Below are 16,218 nucleotides of genomic sequence, written 5' to 3' on the forward strand. Positions count from 1 at the left end.
GGTCACACTCGCTCCGACTCGATGACCATATCTTATGATGGGTCCTCCATTACCACCTCCTCGGACGACAAGATCGTGCGGCTGTGGACTCGGACCACAAAGGGACAGGCGCTTGAACCCACCACAGGGGTTGAATCTGTTGTAATTTCTCCCGATGGAGAATTGCCTGCCAGTGGAGATGACCGAGGGAAGGTTTGGTTCCAGTCTATCAAAGACATACTCGAGCAAGGCGTGGAAGAAAAGATAGCGGAGGGTGAAGATGCACGGAGACAGCAACTCTTTTCTCGCAGCGACACACACGTACGCTCCAATCCATTATTATTTAGCCTCTCTATCAGTGAACGTGACCTTTCTCCATGCAGATCTTTGCTATAGACACGACGATCCGCAACGCATTCGTTGCTGGAGACCTGCATACCGTTGAGGACCTACTGTCCCAAGAGATCGACGCGAATGTTAACAATCACAACTCCTACGCCAACCGCTCCATTGGAAGGGCGCGAAACTCCGAGTGGGACAATGCACTTCAAGACGCAGTCAAGGTAAAACGCTCTGCTTACCATAACCCTAGTGGCGTTGACTCTACTTGGTGACATAGTCCATTGCAATTCGGCCCTCGTTATCAGGTTACATTTCTAAGAGTATTGCCCTCTGCGGCAAACAGCAACTTTGGAATGCCATGGAAGCTTTTGATCTCGCTTTCGTATTTTCGAATCGCGATCCAGTAATAATTGAACTTTTACTACTGATCAAGGTACTCTCGAAACTTTTTCTGTTCATCGGTTTGTCACGCTAAGACTCCTTTTTTTCATTTTCACAGGCTATCTCGCTTTTCAACGCGAACCACCACGATGAGGCAATACGGCGAGTTGAGGACCTCGCTCAACACTCAGATGCACTTTTATGCAGCATCATTAACGTGAGCTTTGTGGCAGCCCTCACGAGTTTCTCACTTTTGAACACATTGTCAGTCGTATCTACGCGTGGAGCTTGCAAAGATTGCTTTCGAAGACGAGCGGTACAGCGAAGCTGCTGATAGACTCAACGATAGTATTCCCACTATAACAGACCTATTCTCTAGCAAAGCACTTGTTGACCATGGATTGGAGATATTCACGGTGGTACGTTGCTACAAAGCCACAGTGTTGACTTCTACTGGCTGATAATGTACTGAACAGCTCTTCGGCTGGGACTTTGACTCCCTATGGCAAACTGCGAATAAAATACGGTGCAACGCATTCCTTCGCGCAGATCAGGTGGCCGAAGCCGTCGAATCTTACCAATATATGATGAGCAAGATTGACAGAGCTGCAGAAGACAGTTTCCTCGAATGGTCCACTGGTGAGTCCTTTAAAGTCTTAGACGAACTTGAACAAAGACTTACTCTGTGGTCGTCATTTAGCCTTCAAGAAAAACTATACTGCGCGCTGTGTTTCAAAGGGAGACGAGGCCGTTGCTGCAGGCAATTATGAGACAGCCGTTGAATCGTATTCATTAGGGATCAGGCTTGACTCGTCTTGCGAGTCCCTTTTTGTGCGCCGCAGCAAGGCAAATTTAGAACGAAACCTCTATGCTGAGGCCCTCCATGACGCGGAAAAGGTGCAGATGATAATTATAACTTACAATCATACTGATACTATTGATGCACAGGCCATTGAACTCAACCCATCGTCGTATCTTGGGTACGAACTGAAGCATGCAGCGCTTTACAACGTTCGACGCTATGATGAAGCAATTGAAGCCTTTAGCACCATGCTCTCCAAGTTAGATGATGCACCCGACCCGCAGATACGAAGTAAGCCCTATACTGCTCATGCGTCAACGTGAACACGATTAACCTTTTTTCCAGAGCTGCGCCAGAAGTATGTCAGTCCATCTGAGGTAGACAGCACTACTCGACAAGTCGTCCAAGCTCGGCTAGAAAGTGCCCCACTTCGTCTACTCGACACATCCACTGGTCATTTATGTAATCGAGAGGCACAAATCAATGCGTTCATGAAAAGCACAGAGTACAAGGAAATCTTATCATTCTCGATGACACATGTAGTACCCCTCCAGACGGGGCCTATCGAAGAAGTGGTCGCGAAGTACTTCAGCTGGGTCATGTTGTCGCATAGGTGGGAAAGCAAGGAGCCGCTGCTGCACGACATTCAGGACAAGGCCATATATGATTTGGATCCAGACGGGACCATGGTGAAGTTGCAGACATTCTGCAAAACAGTTCGTGATATGGGTCATCGTTGGGCATGGAGCGACACGTGCTGCATCGACCAGAATAATCATATTGAGGTTCAACGATCGGTCAACTCCATGTTTGTCTGGTATCGCCACTCAGCTCTTACCACCATCTACCTGTCAGACGTTCCACCTTCGTCGAAGTCTGGCGCACTCGCAAACAGCACTTGGAATACGCGGGGATGGACCGTTCAGGAGTTCCTCGCTCCCAATGTCGTTCTATTTTACCAAGCAGATTGGACGCTATATCTCGATGATCGTTCCCCCAACCACAAGGAGTCTGTCGCTATCATACAGGAATTGGAGGAGGCGACGGGCATAGACGCAGAGGCCCTCGTCGCCTTCCGTCCAGGCATGTCAGGTGCACAAGAGAAACTGCGCTGGGCATCGACACGTGTTACGACGTTGCAAGAAGACATCGCATACTCATTGTTTGGCATCTTCGGCGTCCACCTACCTGTAATATACGGCGAGACAAAGCAAAACGCTCTTGGCCGGCTCTTGCAAGAGATCGTCGCTCAATCAGGAGACATCACTGCCCTGAACTGGGTCGGAACATCATCCGAATTCAATAGCTGTCTGCCAGCCGACATTACATCGTACAAAGCCCCGCCATACACCCCACCATCTCTATCCGAAGATCAGATGCAGACATCAATCTCGTCGTTGCGAGATGCTATTCTTGTGAAGCTTGCTTCGACACTATATGCCCGGCTCGACAACCTGAGCACACCTCGTTTCGCGAGTCGCAGGCTACATCTGCCTTGCATCGCATTTCCTGTCACAGCAGTCAGACGGAGGCGTAGTCAAGACGGGGAGTCATGTCTCACATACGAAGTCAAGGCAGACGGTCTTCAAGACATGTTAATCACCACAGAAGATAAGCTGGTTCAGTTCTCGCGGGCAAGGTCCACTCGGCAGCCGTTCTTGCTCGTTCGTTCGTGGAATCGGTATGACCTTGAACTGTCTGACCTTTCAGACGAGGTGCAGAGCGCGGATGACGATTGGCCAGAGCCTGAGTCTCCATCAAACACATTACTCAGCGGGTCTCATGGAGAAGATGAGCCGGCTGATTTGGAGTTTCACTCGCGAGCGTTGAGGTTGATCGTTCGCCTTGGACAGCGTTTTGGCGCGCTTTTGTTAGCACAGCAGCGTGGTGGGGTGTACAAAAGAATTGCGTCAGATCACAATATTATTGCGCAAGTCAGGGACGTGGCTTCTATTCACGACATGATGGACGTTAGGACACTAGAGATATTGTAGTCGCAAGGATTTCACGTAGTTTCATTCATAATTTTGACAGCGTTTAAGTACATGGAAAGATTCTCCTAATGGTAACTTTCGTAAGGCACCTTGTCCACCATGATCGTATACATGACATTGATTAAATTCCAGATCCAGATGATCATTGATGAAAAATGTATCATAGACGTAGCACCTACTGTAGTCCGTCTTCTATAGATACTGCACAAACAATCCACAAAACCGCAATAGTACATCATTAGAAACACGAATAATAATAATACAAAAGTGCTACACTACCGTCCTGTTCCCTGTGTAGGCTTTACACCTGCCATCTGCATCTGCATCTGCATCTGCATTTGCATTTGCATCGGCATCTGCATCTGCTGTTGCATCCCCACCGCTGCCTGCCCATTCACCTGGGCCTGATTTGGCATCCCCCGTCCAACATTCCACTGGTAGCCTCGTCCTGCAGGTACGGCATAGCTCATATATGGATACATTGAGTACTGTGGCATTATCATTTGGTGCTGCTGCTGGTCCTGCCCGGCTGGCCTGTACTGCATTGGTGCAAAGTTGTACTGCTGCTGCGCCATGCCCGGGTGCTGTGCAGCTTGTGTAGGTTGGGGTGGGAGCGGGTTAGAATTGGGCATGGGCGACCCTCTGGCCTGGTTTTGGAGCATAGGAGAGCCTCTGGCTTGATTCTGGAGCATCGGGCTGTTTCGAGCTGTAGGATGTCCAGGCAAGGGGCTTCGCGATTGTGAATTCTGCGGTGTCATACGTTCGGCTTGCACGTGGGCTTGGGGCTGGGCTTGAGCCTGGGCCTGCACCTGCACCTGTGCGTGGTGAGCCTGAACTTGTGCGTGGTGAGCCTGAGCCTGAGCCTGGGCCTGGGCCTGAGCTTGGCCTGAGCCTGAGCCTGAGCCTGCACCTGTGCGTGGTGGGCTTGCTGAGCCTGTGCGTGTTGAGCTTGGGCCTGGGCCTGAGCTTGGGCCTGGGCCTGCTGGGCCTGAGCTTGGGCCTGCGCCTGCTGGGCCTGGGCCTGAGCCTGAGCCTGAGACTGAGACTGAGCCTGGTGCGCCTGAGCCTGCGCTTGCGCCTGAGCCTGAGCCTGCATCAATCGAGTTTGTGGGTGGTGCAGTTGCATCTGTTGAAGCTGATATATCTGCGCTTGAGTGTGACCTTGACCTTGAGCATGCTGCTGCATCAGATGTTGTCCAGGAGCCAGCTGCGCTGCGCCAGCCTGTTGCCCGGCTTGTGCAGGGGAAGGTGTCGACTGAGATAGATAAGCAACTTGGGGCGTAGCAGGCTTGGGTTGAGAACTTTGCGGTGAAGCAATTGGCAAGAATTGATGGGCGGCGGTTGGAGGGCGTTGTATTGTTGGGGGGAGTTGTGAACCAGCTGCGAGAGGTGAGGAGTGCGGCGCTTGCGATGATGGAGGGCGTGGTGATTGCGTGAACCTTTGCGCAGGTGACTGTACAGACGGGAGCGGCGAAGGCGCGCTTACACGGGGTGAGGGGGAGGTAGCGTGCCGCGGCTGTGATTGAAGCTGGTTCACCACAGGATGTGGGACAGGGGTGGCAGAAGAGCGTGACATCTCAGGAGTGATTTGGAAAGCCTGCATCGCATCGGCTTTCTTCTTTGTTGACTTGGGTTTCTGGTCAGCAACTGGCTGGGGAGCTGGTGTTGACGCCGGTGCGGGCGCAGCTGAGACGGGAGTAGGTTGTAATTGAGCGGCCTGGGGTTGCGGCGTAGGCGCTGGAGCTGGTATTTGACCTTGTGCTTGGTTCAGACCTTGGGAATCTGCTTGACCCTGAGCCTGAGTTTGTGCTTGAGCCTGGGCGGCAGCTTGTGCCAATTGGGCTTTGAGATAAGGCTGTGTTTCCAATCCAACCGCCATGCGAACTTCCTTGACACGACGAATCGTATCCAATATCCGATAACTAAGTGAAGGTGAGCAGGAAGAGGTTACTTTGGGACAATACGAAATACCTTGGAGCGTGAGACCGATTTTGTCTCTGGTTCATGAACTGCATGATCTTAGCCCGACGAGTCTTGTCAGACTCATCTTCCTCGGGTGTAATGGCGGCTGCTTTGCGTTTCAAGGAGATGGGTATACTTGGAGTAGAAACTCTGAGGGTATGATTTGCGATACGGGTTAAATGTGGGTCTGGGTCGAGACATAGGGGAGGTGATGTTTGTAGCTACAATAACAATGAAGATAAGATACAGCAGAAAAGGTCGCGAATATAACATACCAGTATCTGTGCTTCAAGTTCAAGTACTTCCGTATCTGTGAACTTATTACCTGAACGCTGGTTCATGAGACATAGATTCGCCCAGAGTGTCTCGTCATTCGGGTGCAGAGCAACACGGCTCCGTTCAGGTTTCTCGAGAGGCGGGTCCTTTACTTTCTTTGGGCGGTAGTCTAGTAGCTCTACAATCATGCAACCTAACGAAATCGTAAAGTGAGGACCTTGTACGGACGACCGGCCACTCACCATCATAGAATGGCACACGTGCGGAGTCGAAAAGCTCAAGGTAGTCGACCGGGATGCGGTGTGCTCGGACGTCATCAAGGATTGACTATTGACAAGTCAGCACAGTTCCTGTATCTTGAGTTCAGCAACGAACCGCGATAGGATTATTGTACAGGAATTTGGATCCGTTGTTGAGCGTCCAGTAGTCGGGATAGAGATGGACCGAGAAAGATGGTGCAGCGTCTTCATACGAGTCTAGTAGTTGTTCCGCCGAGCGCGTAATGTTGTAACAAGACATTGCAGACGTACTTACGCGCTCGCTAATGGCTTCAATGCCACCGTGACCGTCACAGTCTCTGATGACTTACAATAACCAGTCCAACTTCTGTTCAAGGACATTTACGTAATCGTCCACAATCTGTTAAGCACTCGTGGGAATTATAATAACGGATGTTGTACTTAAGTACAATGGAGGCACAACTCAAGGAGGTTCGTGTCTTTAGAGACAACTAAATCAAAAGGTTTTAACATGTTTAAAGCTCATCCCATTCTTAAGGGATAAAAATCCACAGGTCCGACAAATAGCCCTGTCAAATCTGCTCGGGCAAACGCCAGAAGGATCTCCACATAGAAGCATTTTTTATCATGGCCTCGGAGGGGCAGGCTTACAGAAACCTAAGGAAACGGATATTATCCGTGATCTCAAGCTTTTATGCCGGGATCAACTCGTATGTATACCCATTTCAATTGTGATCAAGCGATGATGGTCACAGGCCGTTGCGCACGATGCTTTCCGTGCATTGGTCAATCTTTCCGATTCACCACTGCTAGTGCCATTTTTGTCGGAACCAGCTTTTCTCACTTTCTTGGTGTCATACATCTTGGTTCGTGCTCTATATTACGTTTGTCTCGCAGCTCCTTACCATTTCGCAGAACGCAGATTCCATACTTGCAGATCTGGCATCCATGTTAATTTCCAATCTAACCGCTTCATCTTCACCATGCGCAGCCCTTTTAGCCTTAAAGGTACCCGTGCTAAAAACACCATCCTCACCAAGTCCTCTTTTCCCAACCCTGTCCCGCTCTGGAACCTGTTCTGCACCAGTACCCTATCCATCAGGAGAACCGCAGGATATCCTCGCCTTACCGCTCCTTATCGATGCGTTCGTAGAAGGCGTATCGATAGATCCTTCCGGAGATAGAGCTTCCCGAAAGCGGAAAGGAGAGCTGCACTTCCTCGCCAGTGTCTTTGCCAATATCAGCACAGTTAGTTTGTGTAGAATCAATTACATCTTGACACTAAAGCCACAACGACTAGTCTCCAGCTGGTCGCACATTCTTCGTCACTTCACGACCGACGGATCCTTTGAATCCCAATAGTACCAATGAGTATCCTCTCGCCAAGATACTCGCGTTCACGGAACATCAAGACACAATACGACGTGGTGGTGTTGCCTCGACCTTGAAGTAGGATATTTTCCTTGCTTTGACATTGAGTAAATCTAATGTCTCGATCACAGGAACTGCGCTTTTTCTTCACAAGTTCACCGAGCAATACTATCTCCTGACACCGAAGCTGTTGCCGTTCCTCCATCGACATTGTCTGCCCCGGGTATCGATGCACTGCCTTACATCTTGCTACCGCTAGCAGGCCCAGAGGAACTTGATCTAGAAGTACGATCGTGGTGGTAGACATCCCAAGCTTACTGATGTTTACCTTCCAGGACCAAGAAAAATTGCCATCCGCACTTCAGTTTCTTCCATCCACGAAAAAACGGGATCCAGATCCTGTCTTGCGCTTGACGCATGTTGAGACACTCCTGCTTCTATGCACCACGCGATGGGGCCGAGATTATCTCAGGGATCATGGGGTGTATGAGATTGTTAGAGGAGCACACATGGAGGAGACTGTCGACAAGGTCTGTTTTTGCTCACAATTCGTCCTTGGAGCCGAATCTCTCAGACCATTCAGGTATCTGAACACATCGAGCGCCTCGTCCAGCTTTTGAAAGGCGACGAAGGCGTAGAAACAGTCGATGGGTCTGATCTGGTGCGTGTTGGAGGTCAAGGAGATGACGACGACGGCGACGAAGATAACAGAATCGAAGAAGTATAAGTAGTCTCGAAAATTTTAATTCTCTGATTGAGATTTTGTCACAATTGGATGTTACGTGCGCGAGCTTTAGGTGGGACTACTATTTTCTGACATGTGACTGAAAAGTACTTACTGTACGTTGTTTCCTCTTGATTACGTTGATCATTGCACAGGAGCTTGCTAAGACAACTTCCGAATCTGGTTACTGAGTTGGAGGTTGGAAGATAATTTGAGGTCCGTGAACTGGGTGCTGCGGCTCGGCGATGGACAAATTTTGATTGCCGATGAGGTGAATTTGACATTCGTGCACAGTTCGGATCCACAGTCATGTACGTCTCTTGCCAACGGAGCCTTATGGAGCCCAATGGCAGGCCGCCGCCGCCTCCTCAGCGCATAACGAAGCCCTTTGTCCAGCCATACCGATTCCTGGGTCTTTTCATTCTCGGTACATTCTTTGCGATGACGCAAAGAGTTGAGGAGGCGTGTGCTTTTTGACTAGGGGTGAGGGGAATGATGCACAAAAACGTTGGGCATGGTTCGTGTAATTGGCTGTCGAAAGTGAGTGTTACTATATTATAATATGCATCAATGACACAGATATACACGCAAATTGTCACGCATTGATATCTAGACTCTAGTTCTGAACGCTGGTCGCCTTCTGCAAGCTGATGTTGAGGTTTGACACGCCTTCCTTTTGAACACCAGCATGCATCCTTGTTGACACCCTGCTTCGATTAGACTAAAGTCTATGACAGTTAGTATCCTAAAGAGCATCTCGCAATTATGCAAGGTCCTTTGCCTGCCAGGAACGCACCCATGATAAAGGAATGACAGAGGATGCGGTGTGCAAACCATGTATTCTCCCGAACATGCCCTTCAGCCAACTGCAAGAATCCTTGTATCGGCTGAGAGATGAGCACATTGATATCGTACGTATGGTGCCAGACCCTCACTCACGCAAGGGTCACGGCCCTGGTTGTGTAACATGGCTTCTCTGCCCGTAGGTTTTACATATTCATATTCAGTCGCTATGATTATCCGAACATTCTATATGGACCTTTCTCAATGAAAGTGGCAGTGGCTAAGTACGTACAAATGATTTTCAATTTGCAGACGCTCAGACTTATTTGCCAAGAATATTTTTAATCATTGCGAGTCATGAGTACTTCTCGTATTTACACATGATTTCCGTACACGTACTCACACAGGATGCAGAGGCAGGCTCTGCTATCCCGAAAATACCCAACTGTAATTCACATTGACTCCTCAGGGTTACTCCTCATAATATGATCGAAGTCAGCAATCACTCCCGGTGGTATCTCGATACCCGGCTTGAATCGCGCTCGTGAGTTGTGATCTCACATCACCCCTCGACGGATGCTAATCGCCTCGACCCTCCAGCGCTAACCGATTTGTGGCTGCATATACGGATCGATGACTGCTTGTTTTGGTCAATCTCGTTGATGCTGTCGGGAAACTTTCTCGCCGTCTTCACTGGTAATAACGATCCCCGTCCAGAATCTTCACCAAGATCCGGAGGTTTGAAATCGGGAGCCACATGATAACTCCACGAGGCAGTGCCAAGGCTGGGAGCTATTCTGCAGGGAGCCCTGGGGCTGCGCACGCATAGGACCCCAAAAGTTGAAAAGGATGAATTATTAATAGATGGATGGGCTCCTTCCTGCTCCTTCACCTAGCTTTAATGGCACTAATACTGTGTCTGAAAGGTATTGCTGCTCAAGGCTGGGACAGTATTTGAAGAGGTCCCTGGATTCGAACTGAGGGGAGATCGTGGGTCCTCGACTGGATTAGAAGGCTGGAACTCGTATAATATTCCATCAATGTTCTAGTCATTCACCAAACAGACTCCGCCACCGAACTTGGAGATCGGTGACAGGGCGCTGTCCCCTTCCGAATATGTTGAGTGTATGCACTGTGCTCCCAGCAAGCCGGTATGGAACACATTCTTTGATCAAGTTCCACATGTTCTATCACTAAACCCTCAGTTATATTATTTCGGTCTGTCGTTGGTCCCCTTCACCACTGTCCTCCTTCTGCGATGCGGACTTACGGCTACCCGCATTTTTAATCTGAGGGACGTCAGATGCATCCGAGAAAAGGGTGACAATCATCAATGATTATCACGCACGAATTCGGCATAGTTCTGCATAGCCCTTGTGCTGAAACCCAATGGAAGGCATCCTCGGACAACCCAACTGATCTGTCACCGTCCTCAGGGGACTCGACAAACTCCGCGACGCCCTCCTCAACGGCCTGTCCTCTGGGACATCCAAACACGTCCCCCGATATGATGCCTGTTATCGGGGCATGACACTATCGTCCTACGAAACAACTTGCTGCGTATACCTCTCAAACGAAACAGACTCGTGGGGCGCAACTACGCCGTCTAATGCTGCGGTTCTGACACCCTGACTAGACGGTACCATCACGGTATGGAAATAATGAAACACCGAGGAGTAGCATGGTGATGGGAGGCACTTCCTGTCACCGTGCCCACATCTCGCTTTACCCCTGTCAGTGTGGCTGTTTACGTTTAATGCTTACAATTATCACCAGATCGCGTGCAGTAGCCATCACAGTAGCCATTTGTGTTTTGATAATTATATCTACTGGTCGCCGATATTTTCCGCCGCAGCCCCCCTTGCATGTTTAACGCATTCATGTCATCAAATTTGCCAGCACAACCTTCCGCCACCAGGGCGGCAGCAAATCCATCGAGCCCCAGGTTACCACATGGACAGCGGTCATAGCGATGGTATGTCACGACAGCGAATAGCAGAGCGAAGTATCCTTACTGACATGAGAGAAAACAGTCCGCGTATCTAAAAAAACTTCTGGTGCAACCCTGCAATTATTCCATGTCCTGTAAGCGGTGTTATCGCTTGTGAAGCTCGTCGTCATATAATGACTTCCTGGCTAACAAGGTAATCTTGACCCAGCGCGTCAGTTAGGTGACGTCAAGCGAATATCGGCTTCACCGTACTATGGCCACGTTTTGTTCATTTATGCACGAGGCACTCATGACAAATAATTCTTCTGTTCCCCACTAAGTACCACTGACGGCATACTTGTTAGAAATAAAACAGTATGAATCTACTACTGGCCTGCGCCAAGACGGATCAGACAATGATAAACCGAAATATTGGAAGGTAAGATGTACAAGATTTGTAGAATGCCTTAATATTTGTCTGTGGACGTAATGCCACTAAATGAAAGTAAGATAAACAAGCCATCTGACATATTCTCGATGTCTTACGTGTGACGAGCCGGAAAAACAAGGTCGCAGCCTTGAAAGGTCAGTCAATTGATTCCCTGCGAACTGCAAGTTGCCACTCTGCCAAGTCGTTCCCACTGTGTGAGAGGTAAGGGTGGTGAAGTTTTTCCGGCTCGTGATCACCACTGGCATTCCAATGAAGGCCTAGCTAATTAAATATCCAAGAGGCATGACTCGCAGTCAAACGAGGCAGCAGAACATTGCCCTCTGAAGTCCACTTGTCCGTTGGAGAGGCACCGATAGGTACACAACGTGGACCAAAAACTGTGATGCAGTCGAAAGATAGATTCTTAGTTCCTTCGCTTCGACCGATTAACCTAACTAAACGCCGTGATGCGAATTACTAAGAGGTACGCTGAGAAATGAGATTGACGAATCTATAACCTTATCATCATAACAGCACTGCAAAGTGGAGCCATACCAACCCTGACGCGTACGGAAGGAGCCCCTCAAACCCGGGAAAAACTATTGTAATGTCATTGAAAGGTCCAGCCATTGATGAAAATAGGAAAGAAAGACAGGTGAGAAGCAGATCGGACAGGTTAGAGTATCACGGGTCCAACTTCACCCTCTCCGTATATGATCACCCAGGTCGCGATCTTGTGACCCATAAGAATCGTCATCGTCACTTCCGCCACTGGACGCAATCACAGAATCCTCCATTGCGTTGTGAGATCCTGGGTCCTTGCTATTGCCCCCGCGGGACCGTTCCCCTCGTGCCCGCTTTTTCAGCTGAAACAAAACATGATAAGAAGAATCAGAGGGTTTATGCTGACGTACAAGTTTAGCATACACGAGGCCACATGCGTTGCACAAGGTTCGAGGGCCTAAACCATAATATAAGCTCGAAGCATGCGGCGTACAAAATGAGCCCGCGCTAACCTAGGGGACCACGCCTCCACTCAGGGGTTGAGGTTGCATTGCAACCAAGGCAAGTCTGCCCTTCCTGAGCGTGTTCCTCGGCCTTCTGAGTACAGAAAAGGAAGCGTCAACATTTTAGCATATTCCTCATGACAGACGCTTCACCTGCCGCTTTATGGCCGGAGTATCCTTGTCACTGCCGCCAGTAGACGGCCTCGTGTCAGGGTTTGATTGCGCAACTGCTGATTGCAACATTTGTCTTCCGTAGTTCGCGGACTGGATCATGCGTTCCATGGTTTCAGGCGGTGGGAGCCGCGCAGGAACCCCCGCGGACGCCAGGGATTTGGTACCCTCGAGTATCATACCATAAGACTCTACCATCTGTTTACAAATCAGATATTGACCGCAAAGGGATGACTGCCGGGCGTGCCTTCCCAAAATCTAGACTAGGATTGATAATTGGACTTGGGGCCAGGACTGGTGACTCCTTGTCCCGCCTCTTGCTCTTTTGAACGGGCGATGCATGAGCTGACACAGGGGCAGGGGGATAGCGTTCCTCTGGGCGGCGATTCTCAAGTGGTGGATTGGATGGGCCAGCGGCATACGATCGTGCCTCTGCATGGGTGGTCTGAGAGACTGATTCCGGGCGGGCTGCATTTGGGGCATACGTCACGTCTGCCGTGATGGATGTAGGTGGGAAGGTCCCGAATTGAGAGGACCAGCTTTCAGGCTGCCATTGAGGCTGCGACTGAGGAAGAGTATATGATGGAGCGGGTGCATAGGACGCTTGTTGCGTATATGAAGACGATGCCGCAAAAGTTGACTGGTGGTGTTGTGAATGAAACTGAGTGATGGGGGAGCGTATCGGCCGGGGAGGGGCCTGAGGAGGTGGTGCCGACACGTAAGCTTGCGTAGGATATGTTTGATACTCATAAGAGGTTGTCGATCCTCCTTGTGGATTAGAATAAATATATCGTTGATGTTCTGCAGACATTCCAAAAGCTGTTGAAAGGGAGGAGGAATCGCCGATGTTCTTAAAGCTGGGCACTGGCAGAAGAGAATGCGAAAGAGGAAATTCTTCGACACTGTTGCGATTAGAGTGCGTGTCAGGAGCCTCGAGGCTATATCCCCGAAATGAAAGATAGATCGTCAGAAGTCAATCAATAACAAGTTGGAGCGAATGAATGCAGTGGGGGGGAGCGAAATCGCGGTACCGCACCAAATAAACAGTAAGGAGCGACAGGGAGATGCCATTCAGGACATACACTCGGACAATGATCATCGCGCGAAGCGATACATGGCTGCCCGCATCCGTTGCTCACTTACGGATAGGTCGAAAATGGCCTCACAAGTTTTGATCAGAAACGCACGTTTCGCCTGAGGTTTGTGGACAAAGCTTGTTCGTCAAGATGTGATGGATCTGGTTTACGTGAACAAACGTGATGATCAATCTCGCGAAAAGTGCCGCGGCCGTACTAACCTGTGTTAAGACTGAGTATTGACCGCGGTGACCTTTGTCAGGAATCTACTAGTTCCAGGACGAGCGCGACAGAAGAAGATGGCAAGTGCTAGGCAGACAGTGGAAGTACGAGAAAAAGTTGCATTTGAAACATACTCTCAGCTTCATGCTTTAAACGGTGACGCTTACACCGATCGGCGAGACTTCCATCAGGACGCCCTGCTGCACGCGGCTGCCCCGTGGAAGCCGTCTTGTCACCGGCCCAAATCACAGTCATGCATATGGTTCTCTCCAGGTAATCCAAATATTGAAATTGCCTCAAATGACCATATATTTGCCAACGCGACTGCTTACGACTGCCAATAAATTCCAAATGTCCGTCCATTAGATAAAGATGCGGCTTGTGATAACATGTCAGTAAGTAATGCGATGCCTTCCACAACTAGAGATGGCGTATGCAAAATGAGATGGAAAGAGCGGAAGTGGATCAGTAAATACGCTATCCAGTTTGTATGAAATCCTGCCCTCTAGACCTGCCTATATCCGGGCCTTCTTTCCAATCAGACTCCTTCACGATGACGGGGGATTGTGCAGGAGATGGCTCATAATCGTTGTCGTAATCGTCTTCTTCATCAGATGGCGCCAAATTTGCAGGTGTCTTGGGGGCGTTTAGTCCGCCTGCAACACGCTCCTGCGCACGTCTCCTTCTACGAAGAATATGTTTTCGGTTCTTCACTGCTTGACGGTACTCTGACCCTTCTCCATAGAAAAGGGAATACTCGCAACGTGGGCAGATCCATTCATCTGCAGGATTGACTATCTGCGCAGTGGGAGTAACCGTGTTTGCCTTCTTGCGTCTGCGAGGCGGTATTTGTGCCGAGAGGAAGCGAAGTGGAAGTGGCCCAAGCATGTTCTGAGCATTGGCATTCGCCTGAACCACATTAGCCTGCCCAGATGAAGGAAGCCTGGAAGGAACGTAATTTTTGCGGTGATGAGGATTTGATGCGATAGCGAGTGCATTTCGCTTTTTCTTTTTGCTTCCCTTGCCTTTTCCCCCTGGCATTTCCTGAAACTCCGCTGACTGATCACCACTTTCAGCTGCACCCTTAAGTGCCCGCTGCTGCGTTTTCTCTCCCCGCTTTGACTTAGCCCCTTTGCTTGCCGTAAGTGCCGCTTGTTTAGCATCGGCAGCTGCCTTGGTCACTTTAGCCGCCTGACGTGCGAGTTCATTTTCGAACCGATTTCTGAGTGCGAGCACCTCCTGTTTCGTCGCAACGAGGCGATCAGAAGCTTAAATTAAACCAGGTCTGATCAGGTTCTGACATCACTTTGATAACTGGACTGCGACTCACTTGCACTAGAAAACGTGAACACGAACTGAGCGGTTGGAAATGAAGGCTTCTTCTGAAGGGGTATTGAGGCTGCACTTGCATGTGCCTTTGCTGCGCGAGCAAGACGCGGACCAGGTCGACGCGAGAGCCGTACTTTCGGCGGATTAGAGCCAGATCTGATCATCGAACCCGCAAAGGGCAAATGCGTTGATAATGCTTGATCAAGGGCAAGTGTATCGCCAAGAGAAAGGGCTCCCAAGACGGCTGCAAGCTGGCGTTTTCGATGCTTGAGCAGCTCCTTGTGCTGGAGACCTGCCAGCGTTGATGGTGTGATCTTCCCCTTCCTGGGGGTTGGGATCACCGATGGTGGCAGGGCAGAAAGGTCAAGGCCATGGTTAGCCCGACCATTCAATAGAGCCAAGCCGTCCAAAATCTCATCCTCTGTACCCAACTGTGGCTCCGCTTCCCGCCCTTGCGCCGCGCCCGACATGTTAGCAGGCACCTTCCTCTTCTTCGTATTCCCAGGCTGCTGGAGATGATCCGTATAGTCACCCTCACTCTGGTCCTCCTCCGACCTTCCCATTTTCCCAAGCTGGTACGCCGCGTTCAGATCAAGGGTGTCTCCATTGTGGGTGCCACCGAACACAGAGGCATAGTAAGACTGCAGAGAGAAGGAGTCAGCATGAGTAATGAGTTCGTCTGCGAGAGATTCTGCGCCAAGAATGTTGGCCATGGGATGGACGAGGTCGTCTGCTGCTGGAATGGGCGCGTCTGAGGTGCGTCTACGTTTGGGTAACGGTTTAAGCCTCCTCAACGGCTGAAATTCCGGCTCATCGGATGCGGGCGACGATCCTCGATACATTTTGTGGCAGAATTTCAATGAAAGAAGATAATCGGAAAAAGTTGGCAAACTGTGGCGTCTGAAGCAAAAAGAGTGAAGGAGGGAACGTCTGAAATACGTACGGCTTCCGGCGCTGGCCCTTATGCTGACGTGGAGACCAACCAGTTTGCTAGCTATGAGTCGGTGGCTACGACAGCCGATCCATTTTCGCACCCTCCGGAGTCTCACCAGAGCTTCAGAGTAAAACAGCCTGCAATGGGAAGGCGTCTAGGAATTGATAGAATAACAGGAAAAACTACGGTACAGGATATGCGATGCTCTAACAGTAAAAATTGTCTCGTGAGGATATCAAATAATGTCCGACCGCGCGTCGCAATGC

At 50.0% G+C, this 16,218-nt stretch overlaps 7 protein-coding genes across 7 annotated transcripts; 2 read left to right on the plus strand and 5 right to left on the minus strand.

The window, feature by feature from the left end:
• Positions 1-2,736: 2,736 nt before the first annotated feature.
• Positions 2,737-3,659, plus strand: BJ212DRAFT_1350819 (uncharacterized protein). Its single transcript, XM_041335516.1, has 2 exons — positions 2,737-3,578; positions 3,637-3,659. The coding sequence occupies exon 1, from the start codon at positions 2,881-2,883 to the stop codon at positions 3,496-3,498; it is 618 nt and encodes a 205-aa protein (XP_041193513.1). The 5' UTR covers positions 2,737-2,880; the 3' UTR covers positions 3,499-3,578; positions 3,637-3,659.
• Positions 3,660-3,901: 242 nt separating this feature from the next.
• Positions 3,902-5,457, minus strand: BJ212DRAFT_150812 (uncharacterized protein). Its single transcript, XM_041341631.1, has one exon. It carries the CDS (start codon positions 5,375-5,377, stop codon positions 4,253-4,255), a length of 1,125 nt encoding a protein of 374 aa, XP_041193514.1. The 5' UTR covers positions 5,378-5,457; the 3' UTR covers positions 3,902-4,252.
• Positions 5,421-6,255, minus strand: BJ212DRAFT_1270846 (Spt20 family-domain-containing protein; the record flags this gene model as incomplete). The annotated part of the gene is made up of 4 exons (XM_041330921.1): positions 5,421-5,681; positions 5,736-5,929; positions 5,979-6,063; positions 6,112-6,255. 4 exons carry the CDS (start codon positions 6,253-6,255, stop codon positions 5,421-5,423), a joined length of 684 nt encoding a protein of 227 aa, XP_041193515.1.
• Positions 6,231-8,092, plus strand: BJ212DRAFT_150830 (uncharacterized protein). Its single transcript, XM_041341632.1, has 8 exons — positions 6,231-6,446; positions 6,497-6,685; positions 6,731-6,841; positions 6,891-7,223; positions 7,276-7,424; positions 7,478-7,631; positions 7,682-7,876; positions 7,930-8,092. The coding sequence occupies exons 1-8, from the start codon at positions 6,408-6,410 to the stop codon at positions 8,071-8,073; spliced, it is 1,314 nt and encodes a 437-aa protein (XP_041193516.1). The 5' UTR covers positions 6,231-6,407; the 3' UTR covers positions 8,074-8,092.
• Positions 8,093-9,898: 1,806 nt separating this feature from the next.
• On the minus strand, positions 9,899-10,735 carry BJ212DRAFT_1299271 (uncharacterized protein; the record flags this gene model as incomplete). Its single annotated transcript, XM_041332837.1, has 6 exons — positions 9,899-10,018; positions 10,124-10,142; positions 10,202-10,333; positions 10,420-10,485; positions 10,524-10,584; positions 10,618-10,735. 6 exons carry the CDS (start codon positions 10,733-10,735, stop codon positions 9,899-9,901), a joined length of 516 nt encoding a protein of 171 aa, XP_041193517.1.
• A 772-nt stretch (positions 10,736-11,507) lies between these two features.
• Positions 11,508-13,710, minus strand: BJ212DRAFT_1350845 (uncharacterized protein). Its single transcript, XM_041335517.1, has 6 exons — positions 13,428-13,710; positions 12,639-13,329; positions 12,374-12,589; positions 12,230-12,314; positions 12,128-12,174; positions 11,508-12,079 (listed from the first exon to the last, which is right to left on the minus strand). The coding sequence occupies exons 1-6, from the start codon at positions 13,460-13,462 to the stop codon at positions 11,912-11,914; spliced, it is 1,242 nt and encodes a 413-aa protein (XP_041193518.1). The 5' UTR covers positions 13,463-13,710; the 3' UTR covers positions 11,508-11,911.
• A 456-nt stretch (positions 13,711-14,166) lies between these two features.
• On the minus strand, positions 14,167-15,860 carry BJ212DRAFT_1480334 (uncharacterized protein; the record flags this gene model as incomplete). The annotated part of the gene is made up of 2 exons (XM_041340065.1): positions 14,167-14,957; positions 15,020-15,860. 2 exons carry the CDS (start codon positions 15,858-15,860, stop codon positions 14,167-14,169), a joined length of 1,632 nt encoding a protein of 543 aa, XP_041193519.1.
• Between the last annotated feature and the right edge of the window lie 358 nt (positions 15,861-16,218).

Source organism: Suillus subaureus, assembly GCF_016647635.1.
Source record: "Suillus subaureus strain MN1 chromosome Unknown BJ212scaffold_14, whole genome shotgun sequence".
Taxonomy (NCBI): domain Eukaryota; kingdom Fungi; phylum Basidiomycota; class Agaricomycetes; order Boletales; family Suillaceae; genus Suillus; species Suillus subaureus.

Excerpts from the sequence above, each read along its gene's own strand:
- BJ212DRAFT_1350819 (XM_041335516.1), top strand. The coding sequence starts at position 2,881 with ATGCAGACATCAATCTCGTCGTTGCGAGATGCTATTCTTGTGAAGCTT.
- BJ212DRAFT_150812 (XM_041341631.1), bottom strand. The coding sequence starts at position 5,377 with ATGGCGGTTGGATTGGAAACACAGCCTTATCTCAAAGCCCAATTGGCA.
- BJ212DRAFT_150830 (XM_041341632.1), top strand. The coding sequence starts at position 6,408 with ATGTTGTACTTAAGTACAATGGAGGCACAACTCAAGGAG. Across the intron at positions 6,447-6,496 it reads TGGAGGCACAACTCAAGGAG|CTCATCCCATTCTTAAGGGA; the intron begins GTTCGTGTCTTT and ends ACATGTTTAAAG. Across the intron at positions 6,842-6,890 it reads TCTTGGTGTCATACATCTTG|AACGCAGATTCCATACTTGC; the intron begins GTTCGTGCTCTA and ends ACCATTTCGCAG.
- BJ212DRAFT_1350845 (XM_041335517.1), bottom strand. The coding sequence starts at position 13,462 with ATGGCATCTCCCTGTCGCTCCTTACTGTTTATTTG. Across the intron at positions 13,330-13,427 it reads CGCTCCTTACTGTTTATTTG|CCTCGAGGCTCCTGACACGC; the intron begins GTGCGGTACCGC and ends TCGGGGATATAG. Across the intron at positions 12,175-12,229 it reads GTGGAGGCGTGGTCCCCTAG|GCCCTCGAACCTTGTGCAAC; the intron begins GTTAGCGCGGGC and ends ATTATGGTTTAG.